This window comes from Haliaeetus albicilla, chromosome 11, assembly GCF_947461875.1.
Source record: "Haliaeetus albicilla chromosome 11, bHalAlb1.1, whole genome shotgun sequence".
Lineage (NCBI taxonomy): Eukaryota > Metazoa > Chordata > Aves > Accipitriformes > Accipitridae > Haliaeetus > Haliaeetus albicilla.
The window spans coordinates 31,047,638-31,074,211 of record NC_091493.1 but is presented as its reverse complement, the minus strand read 5'-3'; the positions used below and the strand labels follow the sequence as shown (position 1 = coordinate 31,074,211).

General features: G+C 40.9%; 2 protein-coding genes across 4 annotated transcripts in view; one reads left to right on the top strand and one right to left on the bottom strand.

Annotated features, from left to right (window-relative positions):
* Positions 1-44: 44 nt before the first annotated feature.
* Positions 45-26,026, top strand: ZDHHC6 (zinc finger DHHC-type palmitoyltransferase 6). 2 transcript variants are annotated; one of them, XM_069796981.1, is made up of 10 exons: positions 45-657; positions 2,004-2,095; positions 4,314-4,473; positions 5,528-5,689; positions 6,303-6,356; positions 7,633-7,800; positions 8,126-8,167; positions 8,581-8,726; positions 8,815-8,858; positions 25,956-26,026. In XM_069796981.1, exons 1-10 carry the CDS (start codon positions 409-411, stop codon positions 26,024-26,026), a joined length of 1,188 nt encoding a protein of 395 aa, XP_069653082.1. In that variant the 5' UTR covers positions 45-408. The 2 variants fall into 2 exon arrangements, with proteins under 2 accessions (XP_069653082.1, XP_069653081.1); XM_069796980.1 differs by lacking the exon at positions 25,956-26,026 and adding an exon at positions 10,672-11,247 and having other exon boundaries at positions 341-657.
* The window catches only part of ACSL5 (acyl-CoA synthetase long chain family member 5), a 31,160-nt gene continuing 22,673 nt past the window's right edge, over positions 18,088-26,574 (bottom strand). For both annotated transcript variants that reach the window (XM_069796979.1, XM_009929790.2), the window contains 14 exons: positions 25,926-25,958; positions 25,657-25,708; positions 25,029-25,102; positions 24,498-24,575; positions 24,157-24,291; positions 23,567-23,701; positions 23,397-23,492; positions 22,787-22,859; positions 21,798-21,886; positions 21,601-21,717; positions 21,019-21,162; positions 19,954-20,055; positions 19,497-19,568; positions 18,088-19,079 (listed from right to left, as the gene is read on the bottom strand). In XM_069796979.1, the coding sequence (XP_069653080.1) occupies positions 18,939-19,079; positions 19,497-19,568; positions 19,954-20,055; positions 21,019-21,162; positions 21,601-21,717; positions 21,798-21,886; positions 22,787-22,859; positions 23,397-23,492; positions 23,567-23,701; positions 24,157-24,291; positions 24,498-24,575; positions 25,029-25,102; positions 25,657-25,708; positions 25,926-25,958 (1,341 nt within the window). In that variant the 3' untranslated portion in view covers positions 18,088-18,938. The remainder of the gene's footprint in view (positions 19,080-19,496; positions 19,569-19,953; positions 20,056-21,018; positions 21,163-21,600; positions 21,718-21,797; positions 21,887-22,786; positions 22,860-23,396; positions 23,493-23,566; positions 23,702-24,156; positions 24,292-24,497; positions 24,576-25,028; positions 25,103-25,656; positions 25,709-25,925; positions 25,959-26,574) is intronic.

Genomic DNA, 26,574 nt, shown 5'->3' with positions numbered 1-26,574 from the left:
GCGGCCCGCTCACGCCCTGCAACCCGGGACCCCGCAGCTCCCCGCCTGGTAACCTCGCTCCTTCGGGGGGGAGAGCGGGGGGCGGAGGAACGCGGCTGCGGCGCTAGCGGCGGGGCGCTGTTTCCCGGCGGGCCCCTATTGCCAACGGACCGCCGGGGGAAGCGGGGGGGCGGCGGCGGCGGCGGCTGGCTGAGCCGGAGGCGGCGGCGAGGGCGGGCTCCGCTCCCCCCTCCCCCGCCTCCCCGGGCCGGCGGGCCCCGGCGCCTCCCCTTCCCCTTCCTCACGGCGCTGCCCCTGCCTCGGCAGCCGGCGGGACGGCGCGGGGCTGAGGGCGGCGGGAGCCATGCGCAGCAGCGGCGGCGGCGGCGGCGGCGGAGGGGCGGCAGCGGGCGGGCGGCGGTAGCGGCCATGGGCGGGCCGGGGGGGCTGCGGCGGGCGCGGCGGCTGTGCCACTGGGGGCCGCTGGTGGCCCTGGCCGTGGTGGCCGTGTGCTCCGCCACCGCCATGGCGGACGCCGCGCTGTGGTACTGGCCCCTGGACACCGCCGGCGGAAGCGTCAACTTCATCATGCTCCTCAACTGGACCGTCATGATCCTCTACAACTACTTCAGCGCCATGTTTGTCGGCCCGGGGTACGTCCCTCTGGGGTGGACGCCGGTAAGCGCTGGATGGCGATGGCCTCGTCCCCGGGCCGGGGAAGTGGGGGGGGGGGGGGGCGGCGGGCCTGCCCTTGTGCCGGGGCCGGCCCCTCGGGAAGGAGGGGGTGCAGGATCGGAAAGACGGCAGACATCGCTCATCCTCCGCTGCCACCATTACCCCTTTCTCCCCGAAGGAGGCAGCCGGCCCCTCAGGCCGCTCCTTCCTCCTTATCTTCGACGTCGTCGCTTTCTGCCTCTCTCCCGCTTTGCTGCTGCTTCCAGCGTTTCCAGTATGCTCCAGTTTACTCCGTCCTTTCCCTGTTCTGTCCGTTGCGGTGACCTGGGGCTGAACGGCCGCGCTGCTTTGTCGGCAGCAGCCGTTACGTTTTACAGGTGCTTCTCGAAGCAAAACAACAGGGAACAAACAAGTCCTGTTAGCCGGGAGCCAGAACTTCAAGGTTACCTGCGCGCTCATGCAGGCCCCGTTGTATCGACGGCTTTGCTGCTAGTAATAAGCATCAGAAGAACTTTGTTTAGCAAATTTTTTTTTTTTACGTCAGCCAGAAAATTACGTGCTTATCTTATGTTCAGCACAGTATTATAAGTCACGGTAGAAATTTGTATTTCCTTTGCTTCAGTAATCTTTTGCAAGAGTAGTACTCAGGGACCCGAATGATGCAGGTTCCGTATCTCAAGACAGCTGGCAAGAGTTTGTGTTCCAGTGGCATGACATAAAGATTAGTAATAATTACATTTCTACTTGTGGAATATTTCTCAGGACAGAGTCTAGTGAGAAGAGGATCCTGAGGTACTCCAAGCAGGACAACTGGGTAGTCCACTTTGTGAACAGAGGATTTTGGCCAATATTACTACTTGTTATCTACAAGTCTCACCTTGCTGTAGTTGGCAAATGTGTGTGTGTAAGAGAGAGGGTGGCGAACACAAGCTAGCTGAACATCCATGCTTACCAGTACTGTATCTTAGTAAGCCTAGGTTGGCTTATGGTATAAAATGGAGAGACAAGGTGCACAAGCGTTTTTTAAAAATTATGAAGGCCTCATGCTGTTTTTTACTCCCAGAACTTTGCTATGAAACCCTGCTCGTACAGTCAGTCTTGCTGATGGAAGAAGTGTTTACTTCTTGTAGCAACCAGCACTTTCAGCAGTGGGAGATGGCTGCGATGATAGCCAAGAGATTATTTAATTTTGGTTTTTTTCTCTCCTCGCCACCTACCATTAAGTAGGGTTGGGTTATGAAACACACCCTGTCAGAAGAAAGCAAAGATGCTTAGGTTAGGAAAATGCCAAGATATGTATTGCCAGTAAATTGTGTATACGTCTAACACACCTATTCTTCTGTCTAAAGGAAAAATCTCAGGATTGCATGTATCTCCAATACTGTAAAGTGTGTCAATCTTATAAGGCACCACGTTCACACCACTGTCGGAAGTGTAACAGGTACTGTCTGTCTTTAAAATTGTTTTATGTCCATATTAAAGCAGCTTCAAATCTAGTGATGAGCTATTAATATAATTTGTTCTTCCACATCTTGTATTCTGCATTTTTAAAAGACTTCCATATGAACGCTATACCTGTTTCAAATACTTGCACTTTTTAGTTATGTGATTTCTATATGGGTTTACTATGTTTTAGTTTAATAAATAAATCTGTCTTTAACATTTTCTTTTTAGCTTGAAATCAGTTCCTCTTAAGAACTTCTTGACAGTTTTGACAAAACGTTGCAGTACTGTTTCAGGCAAGTGAGCCTGTGTAAATACCTAAAAATCTTTCAGTCCTTTGTAAGTTCTGAGTCCAAATGTTCACCTGCTCAGGGAGTAGAAAAGCCTATTTTGTCACCTTTCGAAATGGGAGTTAAATGTTGATTTGAGTGGAAATTTTGGACTGTTCTTTATTCTTCACTAAAGGCTTTTTCTGGAAGGCCGTCTACATGTTAAGTGAACTAATAAGCCTTTGGGGTCAACTTAAAACCTTTGTGCCTTGTTATGTGTTAGTCTTCCAACAGACTTGTTCTGAGGTAAAGGATGCTTTTATTATAAATAGCTGCACTGGAATTTAGTGCAGCTTGAAAAAAGCAAGCCATTTCAATTTGTCTGCTGTCTGCAGTCCAGGCTGTAGTTGCATTTATCTTTGGTTTACTGGGCAGGTCCTCCTCTGAAGGACTGTTAGAGAATGTGGTAAAAGGATATTGCAACACATTGGATTCATTTGTTATTTCTATAAACACACCATGCGCAGTCAGTGTGCTTTGAGGAATTGGAGACTGAAACTGTAGAGCTGTAATTTGGCTGCATCATCCTGAGATTTAAAATTAGACTCTTTTCCTTGAGTGACAATCTTTACACTGAGGACTTAGTAGAAAATGGCAGTAGGTCCTGATGATTGTCTTTGCAAAAGAAAGTTCTTTAAATAATTTATCTTTTGTCAAATGAAACTGAAGAAACTGTAGCACATTCTCCAAATCATTTTGCTGATACGCTTTAAGAATTTTCTGCCCCCTCTACTCTGGCCAAAGTAACTAATTCCCCACGTATTTCTAGCCTGTTGCAACAAAGTAGGTAACTTAAAGCATCGCTGAAAGTCTTCTATTCTGGGACAAGTTTCAGTGCGTGAATGGAGCCACTTCTTGTGGCCCACCTCAGTGGGGTGAGTTTTCTAGCTAAGATCTAGGAACTTCTTCAGAAACACTTGTGCTTATAATTATGATTACATGTTCAGGAACTTGTATAGTGGTAGTTGAGCATATGCTAATGAAGAATAATTAATTCTTTAAAAGGGAGAAACTGAACTTCCTATTGGGAATGGACTAGCTTAAAAAAATAATGAGGTCAGTAGTTCCAAAACAATTAACTTTTATTTTCAGAGGAGCTGGATATTTGTGCAGTTCAGTCCTTTATTTATCACTTATGTTTGGTGCAGATGAATTGCAACATTATAATTAGTGAGTTTTACACCTGTTGAGTTAAATCAATGCAATTTGGGATGTGGACAAATCTTTTATCAGGTGTTTTTTTGCACCTGTAAGCTACACCAAAATAACCAGCTTTATATTGAATACAAGTGTGTCTCTAGGGTGTTTACACTTGTTAAATAGATTTTGAAAAGGACTTACAGTGGTGTGAGGTCAGTACATAGCCGTTGAAACTTTCAGAGGATCTACTACTGAAAAGAAAGGCATTGACACATTTCTGTCTGTGTATCTTTGTATGTTCTTTCTGCAAGTAGTTCACAGGGGATTTGGCATTTCCTTTATTTTCCTGGTGTGCTTATTTAAAAAAAAAAAACTGGCAATAATATTAGTGCTTAATTATTGTGTTGCTAGTTCTTGCAAGTCCTATTCCAGGCCTCTGTCTCCTGGTTCTGGAATATGGTGTTTATTAGCAACTAGCAAGTTTGAGTAAAGAAGGGGAGGGATAATTAGGGAGGATAGGACCTGGGAGCACTTTTTGTTTTGTTTTCTTTCTCTCTACAACATGAAATTTCATTCTGAATAGCAACAAAAAAAGAAACTACTGTGTTGATCTGTCAGAAATTGGTGGGTTTACATGAATGAATGGAGGTTGAGTATGAGTAGTAGAAAGTTAGCTGTCCTTTTCTTGGAGCTTTTTGAAAAATATCATATATGTCCTTTATATTAATCAATATTTATTATTCACAGATGTGTCATGAAGATGGATCACCATTGTCCTTGGATCAACAACTGTTGTGGATACCAGAATCATGCATCTTTCACTCTATTTCTCCTCTTAGCTCCACTGGGATGCATTCACGCTTCTTTCATATTTGTTATGACTATGTACACTCAGCTTTACAACAGAGTAAGAAAACATAATTAAATGCTTAAAATATTATTTAAGTCAGATGGGTAATTTATCTCTAGAAGAATGAGACAACTTGGTTTCCTGAGAAGAAGCATGTGGAATTCCTTGTTATTCTTTCAACATGTACTCTCAGTTCTGCTCTCTGCCTGTGAGAAGTATGTTCATTAATTGGAGGAGAATTCAGAGAAAGTTGTTTCTATTTTTTCTGGTTTTTTTTTTCCTGTTGCTTGTCATAATCACTGGGAGTTTCCTACAGCTTTGCAATGACTGAAGACAGTTTCTGAGGAGCACTTTATATAGAGAGAGACAGGCTGTGTTTTGGCTGGCACAGAAACTAGCTGCTATTTATTTCCAACACACAAGTTAGATGCGATTTATTTTCTTTTGCTTGCCACTTTTTTAGAATTGTATCCAATTCTTCAAGGAAAAAAAAGTACGTTATTTTTGGAACTAAAAATAAATTATATTAGATTTGTTTTTAAATGGAAAAATTTAACTGCGGCAACAATGAGCAAAGCTTGTTCTGAAACACACATTATCTCAGATCCATGGTTAAAATTACAAGCTTTGATTTCAGCCTTTGTGGTTGCAGTGAAGAGCTAGAAAACATCAACTGAGTGTAACAGATGAAGGCTGTGCGTTGTATTTGCAGAGCAATAATGTTGAGAACTGCTATATGCTAAATCTTTCAGAGGAAAACCTGTAGCGTTTCCATTGAAAACGGGTACTGTGCTATGCAAACATTTTCAGTCATTTTTGTTAATGTGCCAGACTCCAGATTTTTTTTGCTAATTTTGGGCCTAACTCCTGGAGCTTGTAAGATGGCAATTTTGGTTTAGCTTTCCATCTAGATAAAGCCTACATCTAGCAAAGAATATATTTCTGGAAAGTCTTTTGAATGCTTTTTTTTCTTTTTTTTTTATTACTCCACTTGCATTATAAACCTGTCAGAAGTTGGACGCTTACCTTCAGAGCCAGATTTCTTATTGGTAACTTGTTTTGTTTCAGCAGTTGGAATGTTCTAGAGCTGAATGATATTTTCCTTTTGCAGATATCTTTTGGGTGGAGTTCTGTAAAGATTGACATGAGTGCAGCCAAAAGAGACCCTCGACCCATTATTCCCTTTGGATTGTCTGCATTTGCTGCATCTTTATTTGCCTTAGGACTGGCATTAGGAACAACTATTGCTGTTGGTATGCTGTTTATTATCCAGGTAAGTTTATGGCTTCTCTTAAAGAAGTTAAAAGCTGCACGTTTTACCTGGTTGTGGAGCAGAACCAGAATTCAGGATTGAGACAGGAGCAGTTTTTTAGAGCTAATGTTGCTGTGTAACTTTTCCAGGGTTCTGTGTTGCTTTCTCCCAGCTCCTCTGTTGCTACCACAATTCTTTTGTAATTATTTTTCATGGGAGAACTTGGAGGTGAAAATCTAATGAACTAAGAAAACGCGAGATGGGCTTTATAAACTCTGGAAAAGGCAAAACACTTGGTATTTCAGGAGTACATGCCCCTATCTCTGAACAGATATAAACATGCCTGATATATTACTTCCAATGTTTGAGATCTTTGTAAGGAAACAAAAATACTCATTTCAAGCATACAATGAAATACTGTGTGATATTGCCTAAGCGTGTAATTCTAGAGGATAGCATTAGCATGTATTTATGCTGAATCTTAATTTTGAATGTTTTATAAGTTTCAATTAAGCCTATAAAAGTTGCTTTGTTCTTTAAAGCAAATTTAGTTTGTTAAATGAAGGGGGGTTTTGTCTAGCTGATGTATTTCTGCAGAAAATCAATGCTAATTTCACCTAACAATTTATTTTAGATGAAAGTCATTTTGACAAATAAAACTTCAATCGAGTCCTGGATTGAAGAAAAGGTAAGCTTTTATTACAATATTTTTTTACTGTATTGTTTCAAAGTTTATTTATCAATTTCTTGTTTCACCTCTCTGGATTTAAACCAAAGGTGTCATTTCAATTCACTGCTGACTTAACACCTACAGCCAGCTTTTCCCTTACTATCTCTGAAATTCACTGGAATAGATGAGAAATCATTTAACTGCATAGATTTTTCTTTTCTTTTTTTGTTTGGGAGAATTGGTGTGAACATAGAAAAATACTTGCTTTATAAGAGACTTTGCTTATCTGCTTGGAATATGTGGGTGTTTTCATCTGAAACTTGAGTTGCCTTTGCTTCTCGTTATGCCTGGCTGCATCTTTAATTGTCCACCTCCCCTACCCATTCTAGGTGGCACGTTTTGGCTCATGATTTTCCTCATTTCCTATTTCTCTGATTAAACTTGGGAGGATTTTCCTTGATTTTGAAGAAGTACTAGAAAATAGTGAGATACCTAGTCTTCTTTTAAATTTCTCTTTGATTTCCATATCTTTATAGAGGTTTTCACAAGATTTTTCAGAAGAAATAGAGCCAAGCAGCAGAAGCTAAGTTTAGAGGAAGCAAAACTGCCTCAGTGTTTAGAAACTAGTTCAGTGCTACCAGGTTATTTTGTCTAAGTCCACAAACATTTCATTATTATATTGTCTTTCTTTTATTCTGTGTCAAAATTAGCACGAGGATCTTGACTATGTATTAGTACCTAAGTATTGTAATGCCTTCTCCTTGTACAGAATTTAGCTTAGCTGGATCCTAGTCCTGTTAGAGCTTTGAATAATAGGATAATGGAACATAAATGAAAGAAAACCTTGTTAAAGCTGTAGAGTAGAATTTGGAATAATCTGTTAAAATTTTTACATAAAACACGGGCTGCTAATATGTCCCTTCTGAACACAGACTGTAATATGTAGGTGTTTAATAAAAACAACAGTATTGCAAAGAGAACACACTCTTCTGTGGCTGCTCCACTAGATGTCATTATTACTGAAAGAATGAGAAGTTCATGACTGCACAATGTGGGAGATTTCAGAGCATGCTTGTATATGTAATTTGTAGTGGAATAGACACTACCAATGTTGAATTATGCTCATGATCATTAATCAAAGAATCCTGAGCTGTGGAAGTCGTTGTATGTAACTGAGAAATAGTCAGGCATCAGCCCTTAAAAAAAGCCATAAAATAAAATCGGAGCATGGGGTGGATTAATCAGTGCAGCCAGTTGACTCTCTTAATTATTGACTTCCTTAATTATTTTCCAGGCCAAAGACAGAATCCAGTACTACCAAACGGGCGAGACCTTTATTTTTCCATATGATATGGGAAGTAAATGGAAGAACTTCAAGCAAGTGTTTACATGGTCTGGGATTCCTGAGGGAGATGGCCTGGATTGGCCAGTAAGAGATGGCTGTCACCAATACACTTTGACGGTAATTGATCTGTAATGATATCTCAAATTAATCCTATCCACTAGCCAATTGTCTGCTGCCTGCTTTCCTTTGCAGTAATATACCAGCTTTTTAAATAACCAAAATAGACTGACTAGTAATACATACACTTAAGAAACAGGAGTTCTGTCGAATGTTCTCCCACTTTTGATAGACTAAAAGGTTACGCTTTTGTGAGTGCTTTTAAATGCTAATGATATTTCCTGTGTTTGTTGAATGATTTCAATACCTAACTTCATTTTGTGTTGAATACACAAGTCCTTTTAAATTGAACACTGCCTAAATTTCTATTTGTAATCATTTATAGATAGAGCAACTGAAACAGAAAGCAGACAAGCGAGTAAGAAGTGTAAGTATTTGTGAAGTTTGGTCTGAAATTACTTTGAAATATCAGTATAAATAAATGTAAGTAATTGCTGAGACTATTTCTTTTCCTGATTTTTAAACTTAGCAATTAAATAAAGACTTCATGTTTCCACACAGTGCGCTGCAACATCTGCTTAATTAAACTTAGTATTTAGCTTTCTTTGCATTTGCTCCTTAGTTTCCAGATGGTAAGAAACGTGATAATAAAGATGACTGTGCTTCATTGTTAAGCAGTTAATTTAGAATTTAGAGTCCCTTTGACAGCTGTTGTCATTATGCTCAAATCTAACAGTATGCTTGAATTGATTTTTTTTTTTTTTTTTTTTGGTAAGAAACTGTCAGCAAGGCCATAACTCCTTACAATAATATATTGCCATGTCGTGTTCAAATTTGTAGGTGCGGTATCGAGCAGTAGAAGATTACAGTGGTGTCTGCTGCCCTGTGACTAAAGGTGTTAAAACATTCTTCACAACACCATGCACTGAAGAACCTAGAATTGCACTGAGTAAAGGGGATCTGATTTTAGCCACAAGAGGCTTAAAGTTAGTGGCTCCACACCTTTATGTTTGGTTAAAAGAAATATTGACATTAGTTTTGGCATCTAATTACCTATTATGCTTTCTTCCCCAGACACTGGATGTACGGTGAGAAGATTCTCGACTCAGCTGCTGATGGTATGAAGCAGTTATTTTCACTTTTTCTGTTGAAAATTAAAAATCAATTTTATAGCTGTCTAGAAATGTGGACAATATTACATGTTCAGTTCTCAAAATGTACAATGACTGACCTTACTGGCATTAGCTTCTCTCCCCTCTAAAACCACATCCAGAGTTTTTACTCTTTACCTCTGGTAGACTTGCCAGTTTTGATAAACATTAAATGAATCCGTCAGACTGAAAGATCACTCATCTAGTAGTTTATCAAAGATTGAGTGGGAAGGGGGACACTTCTTCATATTCTAAGGAAAAGGTAGACTTTTAGACTCTACAGAGGTTAATGATGATTTCTTTTTTTGATATTTAAATAGCGATCTTTCTTAAACACATTCAGATTTCCTACCTAAACACCCTATGTACGTGTAAGACCTGGGATTACTCTCTGTACATCTTAAAAACAAGGAGACATTATGTCTTTGGCTTGGGATCAAATCCAAGGACTTTGACATGCATTTACAAAACTAACAACTATGGCTATCAAAGATGTTAAAGACTCCTGCTGGTCTGCAGAGAGACAACATCACAGCCACCTGCATTGAAATTTTTACATTTTTTTTAGTTTAGCCCTCCTGCTTAGGACTGAGCTAAAATTTTACCTGCCAGAGGGTACATTAGATGCTGTTGTCTCTTCCAAACAATTGTTAATTCATTGCATGTACATTCCGTGTTGGCAAAAGAGAGGCAGCTGACAGTCACTACATTGAAGGTGTCCGTGCTTTTCATAGGAGGTCTGAAAGCTTCATGGGCTTAAAAGTACTTTGGCAGCTTACTCCAATGAACTCCTTCAAACATCAAACCCAAATGAGTCATTGAAATGAGTATGGTAACACTTTGTATTGCATTGCTTCTTATGAAGATTAGCAGGAGAGATCTGTGCTATATCGAATGTGGTTTTTTTAAATCAGGTGAAATGTGGTCTGGGTGGGGAACTTGGTGTATACTGAGAGGCTGGATTAGAATTCAGACTATTATTGGCATTTTGGAGAACTAGGCTTCAAGAATGTGATGAGATTTGTTAGTAATGTATAGCAAAATGGTATAAATAGGCAGGAATAACAAGCTGCACTATAACAAGATGGAAAAATTAATGGTTAAGTAGCAGTTCTTCTGAGGAAAACAGAGTCAGTCATAATCTTAAGATGAGTCAACACTTGCAAAAAACATAAGAGCATATAGCTTCCCAGATGCTACTCAACATTGGCAGAGACTCAGCTGAAATACTGCCGCAAGTAACAGGAGTTACTGCATCTCAAGAAAGAGGAAGATTAGGTGTAAAGGGTTGAGAGGAGAACAATGAAAATAATCAGAGTACTAGAAAATGTGACTTACAAGGGAAAGCTGGAAGAATTGGGATGACATGCCTGGAGAGGAAGAGGAGATGGGAGAAAGCCTGGTTATGTATAAATATTCATCAGCTGTGTGCAACTCAGTTGTAGAGAAGGTTGTCAGCTGCTTCCTGTGTCCCTGGTGTGTAGAAAGAGGAGCTGTGAACTTGAATTCTAGACAGAAAGGTTCAGATAGGTATTAGGAAAGATTTTCTCAGGGTAAGGAAGGTAGAGCACTGGAAAACTTTGGAGATCTCCGAAAACATTTTAGGCAGTGGGAGAGAATCCATGCCTCCCCAGGCAATGATGTTAGGAATGACTTAGATCTCCTACCTTGGAGAAGAAAATAACCTAAGTAACCTCTTGATGTCTCTTCCAGTCCTGTGTTTTTCTTCTATAGTGGTTCATGTTTTGTCCCAAGTTAATGCAACTTTTCATGTCTTAAGGTGGAATAAGAGAACGAGGCTGGTTCCCTAGGAAATGTGTGGAAAAATGCCAATATGACTCTGAAATGGATCAACCAGTGGATGGAGAGAAGAAAAACAGATAGCCTTCTCATTTTTTTAATAAGAAATGGAATTTTTACTTCAGACCACAATCCTTTACTTGAAATTTTCTGTGTATTACTTTAGACTTATGCAATGAATATGTTAGGACAAGGGTTTTTTTTCCTCGCGGCTGAAAGGGTTGGATATGCCTGTGCCATGGTTTGCATACTTTTTAAACAATAAATAATTGAAGAAGCCATTCAATGGATTGCCTTCAAGATCCATCTTTCTCATCCTAAGTCAGGTTTTTTTCTTTTTGCTGTTAAATTGCATTCTGAGGGTTCATATTTTAGTTTTTTTCTTCAACCGCATCTGATTGTGATGCGTGATGCTTATCTTTTGTATTTTACTTTCTCTGAAGCTGCCCCTGAAAACTAAAATAAACATCTGATTCAAATTCAAGATAAAATTTGTTACCTGTGACTTTTAATGATGTGAATTGTCCACCTCAAATAAATGATACATTCATATTCACTTGTGGATTTAATTGTTCTTAGACGTGCAAGAGCTAGTTTGTAGGCATGGGAATGTGAACTGATGGGAGAATAAAGATTTCACTGTTGTAAGTTGTTTTTCAAGGTTAGAAAGACTTCAGCTCTTGCTACAAGAATATTCTGTGCTTTTAGTGGCAAAAAAGTATAGCCAGCTGTATCTGCTCCCTCTGAAATCTGAGCATGTACCCAAAAAACTGGAGTTCTTGATCCATCTTAGAATGAAAGGAAGCAGTAGTGCCAAGAATGGAAGTCTTTGTGAGCCTAGTTGCTACTGTGATTAACATCTTTCCTAAAGCATTTTTATTTAGCATCTGGTATGGATTATTGGAAGGAAGACCTTAAAATGGAGTAACCTGTACCAGGTGAAGGCTTCCTAAATGTATCTTAAATATAGCAGGTGGTTTTGTTCTCTCATAGTTAGTCTAGTTGCATGTCAAATGTTGAGAGTTTTTGCAAATTACTACTTTAACACCTGGTTTACCTTCTCCTGCATGAGTTGTCTCAGGTAGATGAGCATTTCTTAAACAATATTAAGTGTATATAGAAATAACTACATACAGACAAACTAGCATTACTCTTGTATGCTCCTGCTCAGACTCTATCTCTATCTCCAGGTTTTTGTTACCTCCAGCCTGCTGTGCGTTAGTGCTGATGGTGAGCCATAATCCTAAATCCTAGGCTGTTCTGAGCTGTGGCAATGGTGAGTTAGTGTTCAGTTTCAGTAGCTGGCAAGCAGGTGCTTTGCCCCTCTTGAAATCAAAGCACTTATTTTCTAGAAGCAGGCTTCATTAGAGGTATGGGAGGGTGTCATATTCCTAGTTTCCCTGCTAGTAAGAGCTGAAAAGCTGTAACTCAGCAGGATGTAGCTGTTTTGGAATATGAGCAGAAATTAATATGAAAACCTCCAAATTGCATGGAATACTCTTAGTCTCAACTGCAGTAGTTTCTATTAAGTGTCTGGAGTCTAGAACCAAACAAAGATTACAAAAATAAGCTTGTCTTCCAGCTGAGGAAGCTGGCAGCTAAGGACCTGTTGTTCTTGACTTTGAAATGATTAAGTAGCTGCTATCTATATTAGTAGGCAGCAATTAGCAGTGTAATAAGAACAGATTAACAGCACTAATGACCACAGTTGATTGTTAGCTATTAGGAGGGGAATTTATTTCAGCTGTGGTCTGTTTATAGGGGACTGGATATCTTCTAGAGTTGAAGAGCATCTTCAACTCTATTTCAACCTTTCAATCCAAGCAGAATTTTGCACACCAATATCAATGCATGCTGAACTACAGCATGCCCAGGAGCTCTGCTTCAGAAGCACGCTTACAGTCTGAAGTGGACTCTATGTTCGGTGGGGGTTTTTTTAATGCTTTCATCTTTTTTCCCTGTAGCTGTAACTTCGGTCCCACCTCTTCCCTTTTGTAGCACGGGTAACTGGTGTTTCTATTTACTGTTAACAACACCTTCACTCAGTAGTGTTTGCCTACGAACAACCAGCCAAAACAACATGCATACCTCCTAAAGGTGTTTAGAGATTCTGCAGGAAACAAAATACAAGCTATCTTTCCATTGCTGAAAACAACTGTATCAGAGCATGAAGTTTAAAGACAAACCACCTGTAAGGAACTCTGATTCTTAATACTAGTAGATTTTCTTTTCCTTTCTTTCTACCATCCCATTCTACCTTTTTTTTTCTTCCTCATTCCCCACTGCCTGCTTTTTGCTTGAGAAAGACCTTTGTTTATTAAGGAAAGGAGCATGTATAGATTTGACATAACTGTTCTGCAACAACTCATCAAGGAATTAGTTGATTTTCTTTTAGGTTCAAATCCCTAGAAAAGCCAAATCTGGGGGAACCAAAAAGCAAGTGTCTTTTTCACACAGCAATTAGCTCTATTAAACTATCTCTTGCTTTTCCCTGAGGGAAGAATTGCTCTTTTTATTTAAAATTTTGAGCTTTGCATCCTTTCTATCAGCAATTCTAGACTTGCAATGCCACACTAGCCTAGTGTCATGACCCAATCAGCAAGCTACCCTGGGTAGCGTGGGAGGTCGTGTAAAGCTCAAAATCCCCTCAAAGTGAATTAAGGCGAAGCGACGCCAAATGACCGATCAAATTGTTTATTGAGTGAAAACAGTAGCAAAGCATATACGTATGTGTGAAAACTCTAGATATTGCTGTCTGCCAGGTGAGTCAGGGAACCAAAGGGAAAGGGGAGGGGAGAAGTTTATCTGACTTTATAAAATGATTCAACGTCAAACTTTAACTCTATGGATGAACTATTCAAATGACTGCAACATCAAACTATGTATATGAAGTGAGGTAGATGTGGTGAAGAAAAGGAAGAGCAAGATAAAGTGCTGCAAAGAGAAGGAGGAGCAAGATAGATAGGAGAAGAAGAGAGAGAGAGAGATCACCACCCTAGGATCCAGTGACTTCTCGCAGGTCCGGTTTCAGATGTAGTCCGTAGTGGGCACGTGCGCTGCCCAGGGTCCCTTTTTGTCTTACATAGTCTGGTTATCAGTGTCCCTCCCAAAGGAGGAGTATCATTGAGCATGCGCAGTTGTTCATCTGGAAAGTTCTCAAAGAGTTCAAGGAATGGGTCTGCGGTAGTTGGGTTGTTGTTTAGGTTCCGAGTGTAGTCTCATACCGGCGCAGGCGCAAACCTTTTGTGGTTGTAGGGAGACTAATGCAGGAAGAGGCACTGTCCCGCCTCCGCAGAACCCATCTCTGTCTGCAGTCAACTCCTTTTCGAGACAATTCCTTTGAAACATACTGACAGAGTTCCCAGAATCAGTCCATGACACCTAGCGCAGGCTCTAGTATGATGGAAAGTAAGGGTAACCGCATACTGAAGAGGAACCCTGCCCTGCTATTTAAAGGAAAACAATTAAATAGGCTAATAAGAAATAGCCACCTACGTTAGTTCAGGCAGTTTTTGCACCAAACCAGAAACGGAATCTGTCGTAAAACCAAACAATACTGGCCACAGTAAATGGACATCTCAGGCAGCCTGTTCAGCCACCAAAGCAATGAAAGTTTTGCTTTCTACTCATCTGCCCTTGCTTTGGACTCCAATCCAAAGAGACTCTCCTTTGCAGAATGAAGCTACTGACTGTGCCAGGTGTCTCAGTTCTCAATGAGGAAGGGGCTAGATTACCACATACAACAGGCTGCAAATGACTGTTCTTGGTATTCTTATGCCTGGTAACTTTGAGGTGATTACCAACAGTAGATGAAATGGATGACAGAGTTCTCTCCTCAGTAGTATTAACCAGGAGGCTTCTGATTTTAATCCAGATCTCTTAAGAGTTGAGTAAATACAAGCTTGTCCTAGAGTTTAAGCATCTCCCATATGTTTTTTCAAATGCAAAGTAGTGATCAGGAGGAGAAAAGAGAACTTCCCATGCTAGGAAGCGAGTAATTCACACGTTATTTAGTTTGTACAACTGAGTTGCCTAGCTACAACATTAGAGAATGATTCTAGAGCTGTCTTGAGAGCATTGATTGAAAAGAACCTCATTAAAGCCAAATGATGAATTAAGAGTCAGTATTTTCCTCTGAACACTTCCTTTCTGGATCAGGAACAGAAGAGACTAACCAGTAATTATTGTTGCAAGCACAGGGGTTATTTCATAGCGATGGAAAGAAAATACACTTAACAAATTGTATGTTGGTATACAATTCTTATATGATTCGGAGAGCTGAAATCAGGCAATCTGATCCCTGATGCAGCACATATGATTGTTTCCAATTTGTTAAGTAAAAGGAAGGTATATCATCAACATTCATATTAAATATCTACCTTATGTGAATCGTATCTTTATTAGTCATGGTCCTTGTCTCTAAATTGGAGAGACATGGATTAGACAGACAGACCACTCAGTGGATAAGGAATTGGCTGGATGGTCACACTCAAAGAGTTGTTGTCAATGGCTCGATGTCTGAGTGGAGACCCGTGATGAGTGGTGTTCCTCAGGGGTCGGTATTGGGACCAGCACTGTTTAACATCTTTGTCAGCAACACGGACAGTGGGATTGAGTGCACCCTCAGCAAGTTTGCCAATGACACCAAGCTGTGTGGCGTGGTCGACACACTGGAGGGAAGGGATGCCATCCAGAGGGACCTTGACAGCCTTTAGATGTGGGCCCATGCAAACGTCATGAAGTTCAACAAGGCCAAATGCAAGGTCCTGCACATGGGTCGAGGCAGTCCCAAGCACAAACACAGGCTGGGTGGAGAATGGGTTGAGAGCAGCCCTGAGGAGAAGGACTTGCAGGTATTAGTGGATGAAAAACTGAATATGAACGAGCAGTGTGCGCTTGCAGCCCAGAAAGCCAATCACGTTCTGGGCTGCATCAAAAGAAGTGTGGCTAGCAGGTCAAGGGAGGTGATTCTCCCCCTCTACTCCGCTCTCATGAGACCCCACCTGGAGTACTGGATTCAGCTCTGGGGACCCCAGCGTAAGAAAGACATAGACCTGCTCGAGCAGGTCCAGAGGAGGGCCACAAAGATGATCAGGGGCTGGAGCACCTTCCTTATGAGGACAGGCTGAGAGAGTTGAGGTTGTTCAGCCTGGAGAAGAGAAGGCTCTGCGGAGACCTTACAGCAGCCTTCCAGTACCTAAAGGGAGGCTACAGGAAAGATGGGGAGGGACTCTTTATTGGGGAGTGTAGTGATAGGATGAGGGGTGATGGTTTTAAACTGAAAAAGGGCAGATTTAGATTAGAAGTAAGAAAGAAATTCTTTACTCTGAGGGTGGTGAGGCACTGGAACAGGTTGCCCACAGAAGTTGTGGATGCCCCATCCCTGGAAGTGTTCAAGGCCAGGTTGGATGGGGCTTTGAGCAACCTGGTCTAGTGGAAGGTATCTCTGCCCATGGCAGGGGGGTTGGAACTAGGTGATCTTTAAGGTCCCTTAGAACCCAAACCATTCTATGATACCTCATTATTCAGCATGTATACACATCTATAGTGCAGACCAAATGGATCAATTCATAATGGACAGCTACTAGATGAAAGCATTTTAAAGGAAGTAGAGAAGAGTGGACATTATTTTTGTGCCAGTCTGTATCATGGGAAAAAAACTCGTGGAGAATTGAACTTCATTGTAACTATAGCCAATCCTTACCTCAAATCTTTGTTCACTGACTTCAAGTACTGCTGTACTTTAACAGTACTTCAAGCCTGCTGTAGCTTTCTCCAGTGCTCAAACAATAGCCTGAAATAATTTTTGCACCATTTCAATGCAAGCATGCCTAAAGTACTCCTGTTTTCACTTCAGATCTATATCGTGGAAGCAGTTCATATGGCAGAAGCAGCACCCAAGAGACCAGTTTCAGACCAATTTATACTTGAATTGCTGTGTATGTTTTATTGTTCAGACAGTGCCATTACCCATTCAATTCTGTCTTTGTAACAGCTATTAGCAGGTGCCACAGACATGGAAAATCTAAAGCACTGTAGTTTGCCACTGTGAGAAGAGGCTTAATTGCCATTAAGACCAAACCAAGTTCAGAGATTGAGGTGGTTTTCCTCTTCCAAAAGAGAAAGCATCTCTACTGTATTAGAGAGTGACATGTACAAAATTACTACTTTCTGAGACGTGACACAGAAAAGTAGACATTCTCTACTCAGTTCACAAGTAGGAGATCTCTTTAAGCTGAATGAAGCACTGTGATTGGTATCTGAACTCTGCTAGTTGAAGAGCCCTCCACAGAGTGCTGGGCTTCAACATCCAAGCAGATCTCTGTAGGGAAGTTTCACTTGTTGATACAATAAACAACGTACCTTTGGGGCACTGCAGCAGGATCACAGGATTCAGCCTCAAGTTTATACAGAACTTAGTTGCACTAGATTTACTGTCTCCAACTGAGTTGCTCATCAGAACCCAGTTTTAGTATACATTTCTTCTTCCCTCTGGTTCCCTTTTTTCTCCCCAGTCTCACCTCGGGGGAAAGATCAAGCCATCAGTAACTTTTAAGTCATGTTGTTTTAAGGATGCACGGGAAAGATGAGCAGCATAGTTACATGCACTTTCAGAGTCTTAGAAGCCTTTATAGCCTCACATTATGACAAGCACAATAAGTGACACAACAGTTCCCTGAAAATGTGAAGTTCTTTGGGTCTAGACTAGAAACAGAATTAGGTCAGTTGTTTTTACTAGTCAAACCTAAAGATGCCTTACAGCAAGAGGTGGGTCTTTCCTGACCAACAGATCTACTGGTTGGTTTTATTTTGGGATATCTGACTAAGAGCATTAAATACAGAGAGGAACAGCCACTAGCTGTAAGAAACACACAGACAAGAACTGGCATGGGAAAGCTGCATGTACTCCTCCCCCCGTTACATCCTTGTTAGCACTGCATTGCCTTTTGGATTGATACAGCCCACTGCTACAGGGACAGGGAGGAACTGTCAGCAGAGACAGCATACACTGAGCAAAGACATGTTTCTGAAGATGGAGACAGTACACATCTTGCCTAAACAGTTTTCTAAAGAAGCAGCTTTAGCCCTAGAAAATGATATCTGGTGCCTTATTTCATGCAATAGGCTGAGCTGGAAGAATGAATTTATGCTGAGGACTTTGGCACATACGGGCTTACTACATGGAAAAGAAAGTTGAATAGAGGAGCAACATCTGGTCTGGCACTATCTTATTGCCTCATGGCTTGAGCTGTGGCTGAGCAGTGACAGCACAGGAAACAAGTTAGGTTTCTGCAGCAGTTGTGTTCTAGCTGCAGCTATATATAACCAGGCAGCAATAAACCTTGCAGCTGACAGTCTGGTTGCAGCAGAGAAACAAGTCACACAGGCTTCGGTCTGATTGTGCAGTTACAATTTATTGCATCCTATATCCTTAGGAATGACAGCTAAAGTTTCCCAGTTATCTGGCTCAAAGTCGTAAGTGTAGAGGCTTTATAACTGCCATTGCATTTGAGAACATGTGCAAAAACTGATCCAGTGCCTCCCCTACTAGAGTATAAAGCATACATAATTTAGACACACATACCTTATGAACCAGTTGATGCCAGAATATTCATTTTCATTAAAAACAAGCTATACTGTGTGGTCTAGGGCTAGGAACAGGAAATTCACTTCTCTATTTGCTGAACAGATGTTAAGCTCCAATTCATATTATGACAGCTTGAGGTGAGACAGGTTATAGCGTCCTGAGTGGAAACTGAAGTGTTATTTTCCTGCACTTGGTTTTTTAACTATCTTTTAACTATCTTGGTTTTTTAACTATCCCAAAAAGACCATGTAAGTGCATGAAAGAGTTCAGTCTGATTGCAGATCAATCCCCAAAAGGTCACAATAGAGTTCATAGTTGGAGCAGGAAAACAAGATTTATGTTTGACAGTGAGAAGTGCATACAGCTGCCTTGTAAAGGCTAAGGCTCTTGAGTGTTTTTGCACTTCAGTCAGAGTCCAAGGAAGATGAAAGTTCTGGCTTTGCCTAGACAGCTGATGCTTAGTCCTGCAAGATGTGAACACTGCCAGTTGTCAGTTATACTACAGCCATCTTCATATGAAAGTCATTTTTCCCAGGATACCAGAAACAATATATTTAAGTTCTCCTTGCTCCCCTCCACTCATGCCTGTGTTCTCCATAGGTCATGTAGTGTCACAGATTTGTTTGGATATGCCCTGCAGTTTAAATGAAACTGGTCGCTTATTCCTGCACACTTGAATAGAGGGCCTCAATCTGCTTCTGGAAGAGTTTAACAAGCTCTGCTCGCTTTGCCTTCAGCGTTGGTGTCAAGAGTCCATTTTCTACAGAGAACATCTCTGTGTGAATGTACAGGTCTTTAACCTATTAAAATAAAATAGTTTAGCACATGACACATAATTACTTAGAGGACAGTTCTTCCCAGCTTCCTTGACCTCAGTGCAAGAACTGAGCTCTAGTAACTAAACTGGTTTTTGATGCAGGTCAAACTCCTTTTGACTGACACAGCAAGAGGATAGGCTGGAACTACAGTACAGCTCCTGCAGCCTGTAGTGAACCTCCACTCCATCTCATGGCAATTGCTACTGTTGCCCTGTGCAGCCACCTGTCTCTTGGCCAACAGAGGCAGCCAGTCAATGTTTCACTGCCTACTGCAATCAGTTGTCCGGGACAGCTGTCTTAGGTCCCATCCTGGCACAGTCAATAACAGGAATGAAGACTTCCCAGCCATTGCATTAGCAATACAGGTGCTAGTGACAAGCAAGCTTTGGAAGTACTCACTTGTTCAAAGGATTTAAGGCCAGCCTCTTTCCCCAGTCTGACCATATCTTCCAAAATAGCTTTCTTCACTGCCTGGAAGAAACAAGAGCAGGAGCAGAGTGAGTGAAGCTGCCATTTTGTAATTGCAACTCAAGACCATACCCATTGCCCAGTCAATGAAAACTGAGGTTGGCAAGAATACACATACATATTTCAACATTCAAGATTTCTCATATTAAGGCCGCTACAAGGTCACATCCGTCTTCTCATTGGAAAAGAAACAGTGATAGCCCTTGAAACATCAAGAGACACTTATACTTAGTTCCAGTTTTTACTGTAAGGCTGCTTGCATGACTCACCCAGCATTAAGCCAATTTAATTTAGAAAAAAGGTGGGTAGAATGAAGTCAAAGCAATGCAAGATTGGACTTCAGAATCAAATTCTATCTATAACACACTAAAAACATAAAGCCACTCACTGGATTTTTGCAGATGTCTTCATAGGAACCTTTCACTCCCAGTTTTGCTGCAAATTCTGGAAGTGTCTCAGGATCAGGAACCACTATACCTATTAGAAAAGACTGAAAACAAGTGGAAGTAGTCATGGTGAGACCAAGATAAGGCATCTGAAATTACTTTGATTGTCTATGTGAACTTGATTGTGGACAGTAGCTCTAGAACAAGCTACATCTACATTCCCATCCATTTCCAGAGTTTGGAAGCTAGCTACAAGGACTTTCAAGTCACTTATCTGAGTTCTGACAGCAGTAATTGCAGTACTAATGCAGTTTGTTATGTGTGCTGAATGCTCCAGCAATTACTTTTGGCTGGTTTACAGATTGAAGACTGGCCTCTGCTAGCATAGGTGACATCTCTGTGGCAAAGGAGTGGAGAAACACCCCTCCTATGAAGAAAGGCTGAGAGAGTTGGGGTTGTTCAGCCTGGAGAGGAGAACTTGCGGTACTTAAAGGGGGCTTATAAGAAAGATGGGGACAAACATTGGTAGGGCCTGTTGCGATAGGACAAGGTGTAATGGTTTTAAACTAAAAGACGGTAGATTTAGGCTAGATATAAAGGAGAAATTTTTTACAATGAGGGTGGTGAAACAGTGGAACAGTTTGCCCAGAGAGTTGGTAGATGCTCCATCCCTGGAAACATTCCAGGTCAGGCTGGACAGGGCTCTGAGCAACCTGATCTAGTTGAAAATGTCCCTGCAAATTGCAGGGAGGTTAGAGCAGATGACCTTTAAAGGTCCCTTCTAACCCAAACTACTCTGTGATTCTAAACTGTACAGAGCTGAGCTGACATACTAATCCCATACAAGTGAGTAATTAGTCTTTACCCAACATGTAACTTGATGCCAAGATCTCCTTTTCTTTGGTGTCAATTGGTCAATAGGTCCAAAAGGATATTACTATAAACACGGCACTCTCAGGAACAGATCTTGTTCAAGGACTCTTATATATGCATACATTTGTTCCCTGATCTTCCAGAACTCATCGTGGGAGAAATCTTGCAGGATGCTCACTCCTAACATCACTTACCCTCAGGCTTTCCCCATGCACAAAGACCTGGGCTACAGGAGCACTTCTGATATAGACATTTTCTATCTTCTCTGGAGCAATATATTCTCCTTGTGCAAGTTTAAATATATTCTTCTTCCTATCAATGATCTTCAGTGTTCCATTCTAGAAGTTAAAGGTGGAGGTCGTTAGTTTCAAGTCTCTGTCTTGCTTCTATAAGAAGTAGAAGATAATAGGTTTGGGTTTGTTGTATGAAAGGCACATGCTACTCTGGAACTGGTATTTGCTCTCTACAGAGAGAAGGGGCACTTTCTCCAATTTCTCCAGTTAGCTCAGGACACAATTAGACAGCTCCTTTATTCTCCTCTGACAGAAACCAAGACACCTTGTTGTTCTTCACTGTGGAAGTGACATAGTCTTAACTACTGGCCTAGCAGGTGTTATTTGAGATCTTGTAACCCAATTGGTCTTTGGAGCTTTGCCTGGAGTTACTTGGTCAATGATAACAAAGTACCATGTAAGGCTTTTATCCTAGAATTCACTTCTCCAGATTACTGTAAACTAGCCAGGAATTCACATCCAAGGTATTAAGCAATTACTCACTGGCAACCATTTCCCTATGTCTCCAGTGTGGAGCCAGCCATCTTTATCAATTGCTTCTGCTGTCTTCTCAGGGTCTTTCAGATAACCCTTGAACACATTTGGTCCTTTAATGCAGACCTATAGCAAGCACAGAACATTGTTAGTCATGAAGTCTTATGTTTCAGTATTTCCTGACACACACAGCAGATGGTACCTACCTCGCCTTCATTGTTAGAAGAGAAGTAGTTCATTTCTTCCACATCATCTAGTTTTATGATATTACAAGCCAGAGGGGCTCCAACATGGCCTAAGAGAAAAAAACAAGGACAGTTATGTTTTAGGGATTCTGCTAGCAGTTGACCCTATGTGATCTAAAGCTAGAAAGACTAGGTCTTGAAGTGAAATGGGAGAACTCAGGTGTCCCCTACATATGAAAGACTTGAGTGATAGTAGATACTTAATGGCTTTTTGTTCACTGCTTTAGCAAGAACCAGTGCTATTTAAAGGAGTCTGACACCAAATGTTCAAGAAAGTTATTGTAATGCCATTTTTAGACAGTTAATGTGGGATAAGTAGTAGCTAAGTCTCAATGCTTAGAGCCATTTATTGGTGTAAACAACCACACCCACCATATACTACACTTGCCTCCGCAGAATTGCCCCATAGACCCTGGTATTCATTTGCATTTCATCCTCATTATGCTCTGCCGTTACTGTGTTCTCACAGATAGTGACCTGAGCTTGAACTTAGAATACCTAATATTAAAAACATCCTTGCTATGATGAAAGCTAAATCTTCAAGGTCAGGTAGTTCTTCAGGAAAATAGTCAAGTATCATCTCTGATATTTTAGTCATAATTCTTTAAGTAAAACAAGTTATTTGGGAGCTAAAGCTAGTTTCTTAAAGCCTTTTAGGAAGTCCTTGTCCAGTTTGCTCAGGTCTGTAAAGACACTCCTTTCCTGTAGACTGGGACAGGGTCTAAGCTGACCTACCTCACTTTACATAAGAGATCCTTGCCTACTTTAGTCAAGAATTTTGGTACCTATTAAGCATGCAGGTGACTGTTGCTACCAAGAATCACTTTGAAGTTAAGTACCCAGGATTTAATTTTTACTGAAATAAAAGCAGTAGAGCACCTAAGCTTGAGTGACAGCTCAAGTTGACAGCTCGGGAGGGGGGAGGGGTGTCCAAGTCTCAGCTACCATACCTGTTGTCCAGTCTCCAGGCATTGAGAAAGTGCATCCAGCTGAGCATTCAGTCTGGCCATAAGCTTCAAAGATCTGTGTGAGAAAGGATGAATATTCTTTGAACATCAAGTCCTTGGTGTGAAAGAGCTCAGTTTCAACTATACCCATGCTCAAGTCTTCTTAGGAAGGAAGCCAAGACAATCTTGGCCTTTAAGACTTCTTGGTCTTATTGGTGTAATCAGATGTTCTTCAAGTTCACCTATCCATACCTTGCTTTGGTCACCTCATTCTCTGAACTCTGTTCTCAAATGTACTACATTGGGAGCTCATTGACTGTCAGGATAAGCCACAAAGCTCAGAGGCAGCTGCCTGGCTTTGAGTGCTGCATGTTCCTATTTCTGCTGCTCTGTTCCTCTTCCCAGAGCCTACAGGATAGGTTTTTGGCAGTGTAGTTTGAAGCCAGCCCTGCAGAATTTTTTTCCTGTTTCAGTTAACTCAGATCAAGTAGCCTGTAAATACTGAAGACTGACAGCAATCTCCCCAGGAACAAGCTGGACTGGACCACAGCTTATCATTGGTCACTTATTTAGACATAATCAGGTCTTACTTAAAGAAAAAAACTCAGCTTACCTGACAGCCTAATGCTGCTCTAAGAAATGTCAGTACAGAAGGAGATATAGGGGCTGCACCTGTCACCATTATACGCACTCTTCCACCCATGGTTTCCTACAAGTGAAACAGGAGCCATCAGATTCTCCAATACTACATTGCTCAGCTTACCTACACTTGGAATAACTTACCTGAACTTTTTTGAAGATTAGCTGATCCCAAATGCTGTCATTTCGAATTATGCCCTGTTTTATTTCAGCCATCTTCATCATCACAGCAAAGTTTAACAGGCAACGTTTCACTGGGCTCTTTGCACCACTTTGTATCTGCAAGGAAAAGTGTCGGTAACTCACATCTGTCCCTCCAGTTCTTGCTTTGTCAGGAGGCACCATCTCTTACTTTGATGTTCTAGGGTCTGTCTTCACTTCAGCCATGGTCTAGGATATGAAGCAGGGGGTAATACTAATTTGTGTTACTGCTGACATACTTCAGCCATAGCTTTGAGGGATATGGATCCTTTTAGCTTTGCACTTGCTTCATTTGCATTCCAAAAGTAAACAAACTTTTTGTCTCTGAACCAACAGACTTAGCCCAGTCATGACTGGATACACTGTTCTTCTACTCCAGGTCCCAGGACTCTCCTCAGAAAGGATTTTAAAAAATTCTTTCTGCTAAGGAGTAGTTAACTAGTGGTGATGTCCTGATGCATTCAATATTAATTTAAACTTGTATGCATGCTTAAATATAGACAAAGATGATTTAGCTAAAATTGCTCACATACCTTGTCATATATTCTATTGAGCAGTCTTGGTACAACTGGAAATAGCGTTGGCTTCAAGGTTTTCATGTCATCTGTTAGCAGCTTGATGTCTCCTTGGAAGAAGCCTACTTTTGCTCCACAGCTGTAGACCACAGTCTAAAAATTGACCAGACTAAGCTTAGTCAAGGATAATTCTTAGCTTCATTAGCCATAATTATTTGTCTATGGAAAGCAGCATGATTTTCAGTGCCCAGTAGTAGGAAAGTTCCTGTGCGAATAGCCTTTGAGGAAATACAGAATGTTATCATACCTTTTACTATAATGTGATTTATAGAAGCTCAGATGCATACATCTGTACATACCTGTACAACTCTCTCAAACATGTGAGCCAAAGGAAGATAGGACATGGTGATATCTGAACTTGTACACTCAACTGTGTTCTAGAGGGGAAAAAAATAGAAGTTAGCACCCCCTATGCCTGCTTGAGTTACTCTTAAGTAGGAAGTGAATAAAGTTTGGATCAATTTGAGTACTTTGAAACAGAGACTTCAAATTACTGAAGTAACTCAGGCTCATCTATCACCTCTTCAAAATTTGCAGCTGTAACTCAGCCATACTAGATCAAGATTAGTTTTATGTTCTAGCAAGACTTGAAATAGGGTAGTTTAGTACTCTGGGCATTTAGGACTCACTCATTCTAGAATAACTTCTCTGTAGAAGTTCTTGTTCAAGGTTAAACCAAGTTTCTTGCAATACTATTGTCCCATTGAAATATGGGCATTTACGAAAGGATGAGTTTGCTGGGAGTGAATGGTTTGCAGAAAATGCCCATGTTAAAGCTAGTTTCATGACTAGGTGACATAGCCTAGAGATCACTATTAGCAGTAGCTTACCTCTGTGCTTCTAAGGAAGGCAGCAGCATTTGCAACAACATTTTGATGTGTCAGCATGGCTCCTTTAGGGTTACCTTTGGAGAGATCAAGCAAAGTCAGCTGTGGCTCTGACTGCTTCTGCTGTCAGTTTCCCATGTCTTGTTTGGCTCAGTTTGAACTATCTTGGTATTAGGCTGAGTCATAGTATGCATTGTCTTAAGAGATCACAAATATGCCTCATCTTGAGTGCTTTCATCTATGAATATTATGTAAAGGAAACATCTACTGAAACAGCAGAGTAATTGGGAGTAGCATAGAGAATGCTGAAACAAGATGTTTCGCTAGCCCCTGTGGATCAGAATACAGACACAGTTAAACAACCAATCTTTTTAACATTAAGACTCTTTTTTTCATAGGGTAAGACAACATGAATTTGGCTATTCTTCCCCCCACCTCTAAGAAGCTTTGTCTTATTGTACTTGACTTGTAGTGATAACATCCCAAGTAAAACTGCAGTAGTGGCTTGACGCTATTCTAATATACTGTTTTACTTTTGTTGTTAGCACTTCCTTTTTTTGTGCTGGAAAGCTATTTTTTTCAGCACAGGGAAATTGTTTTAGTGGGGAAGCATCACTATATAGTCTCTTACCTGTGGTTCCACTGGTAAAACACACAATGCAAAGATCTTCAGGCTTAGGAGGCTAGAGGGAAGAAGCCACATAAGGTCAACAGTCTAAGGATTGTGTTGCTTATCAGTGTTTACACAGACTTCCTAAAGTGGTATGAACCAGGAATTCTGTTTGGAAACAGCAAGACAAGATACAAAAAAATCCTGCCAGCCTCCTCTACTAGCAGCATGGCAAGAGGTCTTTTCAGAGACTAGTTTTGCAAGTTTATAACTGTTCCAGAGATACTTACAACTGGTTCTCTGATGTTGTTTCTTCCCAGCTCCTGTGTTAGAGAGAAAACCCAGCTTAACAATTGCAACAGAAAGATGTGCAACAACAGTAGATGAATAGGTAATTGTATTTCAAATGCAACACTTGTTTTTACTTTGCCGCTTGATACTCTGCCTCAGAGAGAGATGTGGGTCTTCCTGAATTTAATACACACAGTGTGGAAAAGCTGACTCCTGGGGTTGTAGAAAGCATGAATCTGAGTATGTAGAAAGTGATCAGAACTACTTAAGGAATTTGGAAGTCCTGAGAGTGGAGATGATAGATACTTTATTTTATTTGGTGTAGGCCACATCTCTTATACTCCACGTTTATGCATCATATCTGGGAGATTAAGCCTAGTGTTGGGATATCAAAGCAGCCAGTAATCTGCACTTACAGTTTCAATTAGACTCAACTGCCAGCTTGGAAGCATGATAAATCCTGTTACAACTGCACCATGAATTAAGCTAAGGAAGTCTTCAGTTTAATGCATACTGACTGTCCACAACACACAGACACAATTTTAGTTAGTGGTTTGAACTCTGCAAGTCCCTTTGGCTGAATATATCAAGTTTCAAAATGACTGGTCATCAAGATTTCAGGTACACGTGTGACAACTGGATAATGCT

What these genes read in the sequence shown, in the direction of transcription:
- ZDHHC6 (XM_069796980.1), top strand. Translation starts at nt 409, where the DNA reads ATGGGCGGGCCGGGGGGGCTGCGGCGGGCGCGGCGGCTGTGCCACTGG. An exon ending in TCCCTCTGGGGTGGACGCCG is followed by an intron (nt 658 to 2,003) that starts GTAAGCGCTGGA and finishes TTCTGTCTAAAG; the next exon opens with GAAAAATCTCAGGATTGCAT. An exon ending in TTAGCCACAAGAGGCTTAAA is followed by an intron (nt 8,727 to 8,814) that starts GTTAGTGGCTCC and finishes TTTCTTCCCCAG; the next exon opens with ACACTGGATGTACGGTGAGA.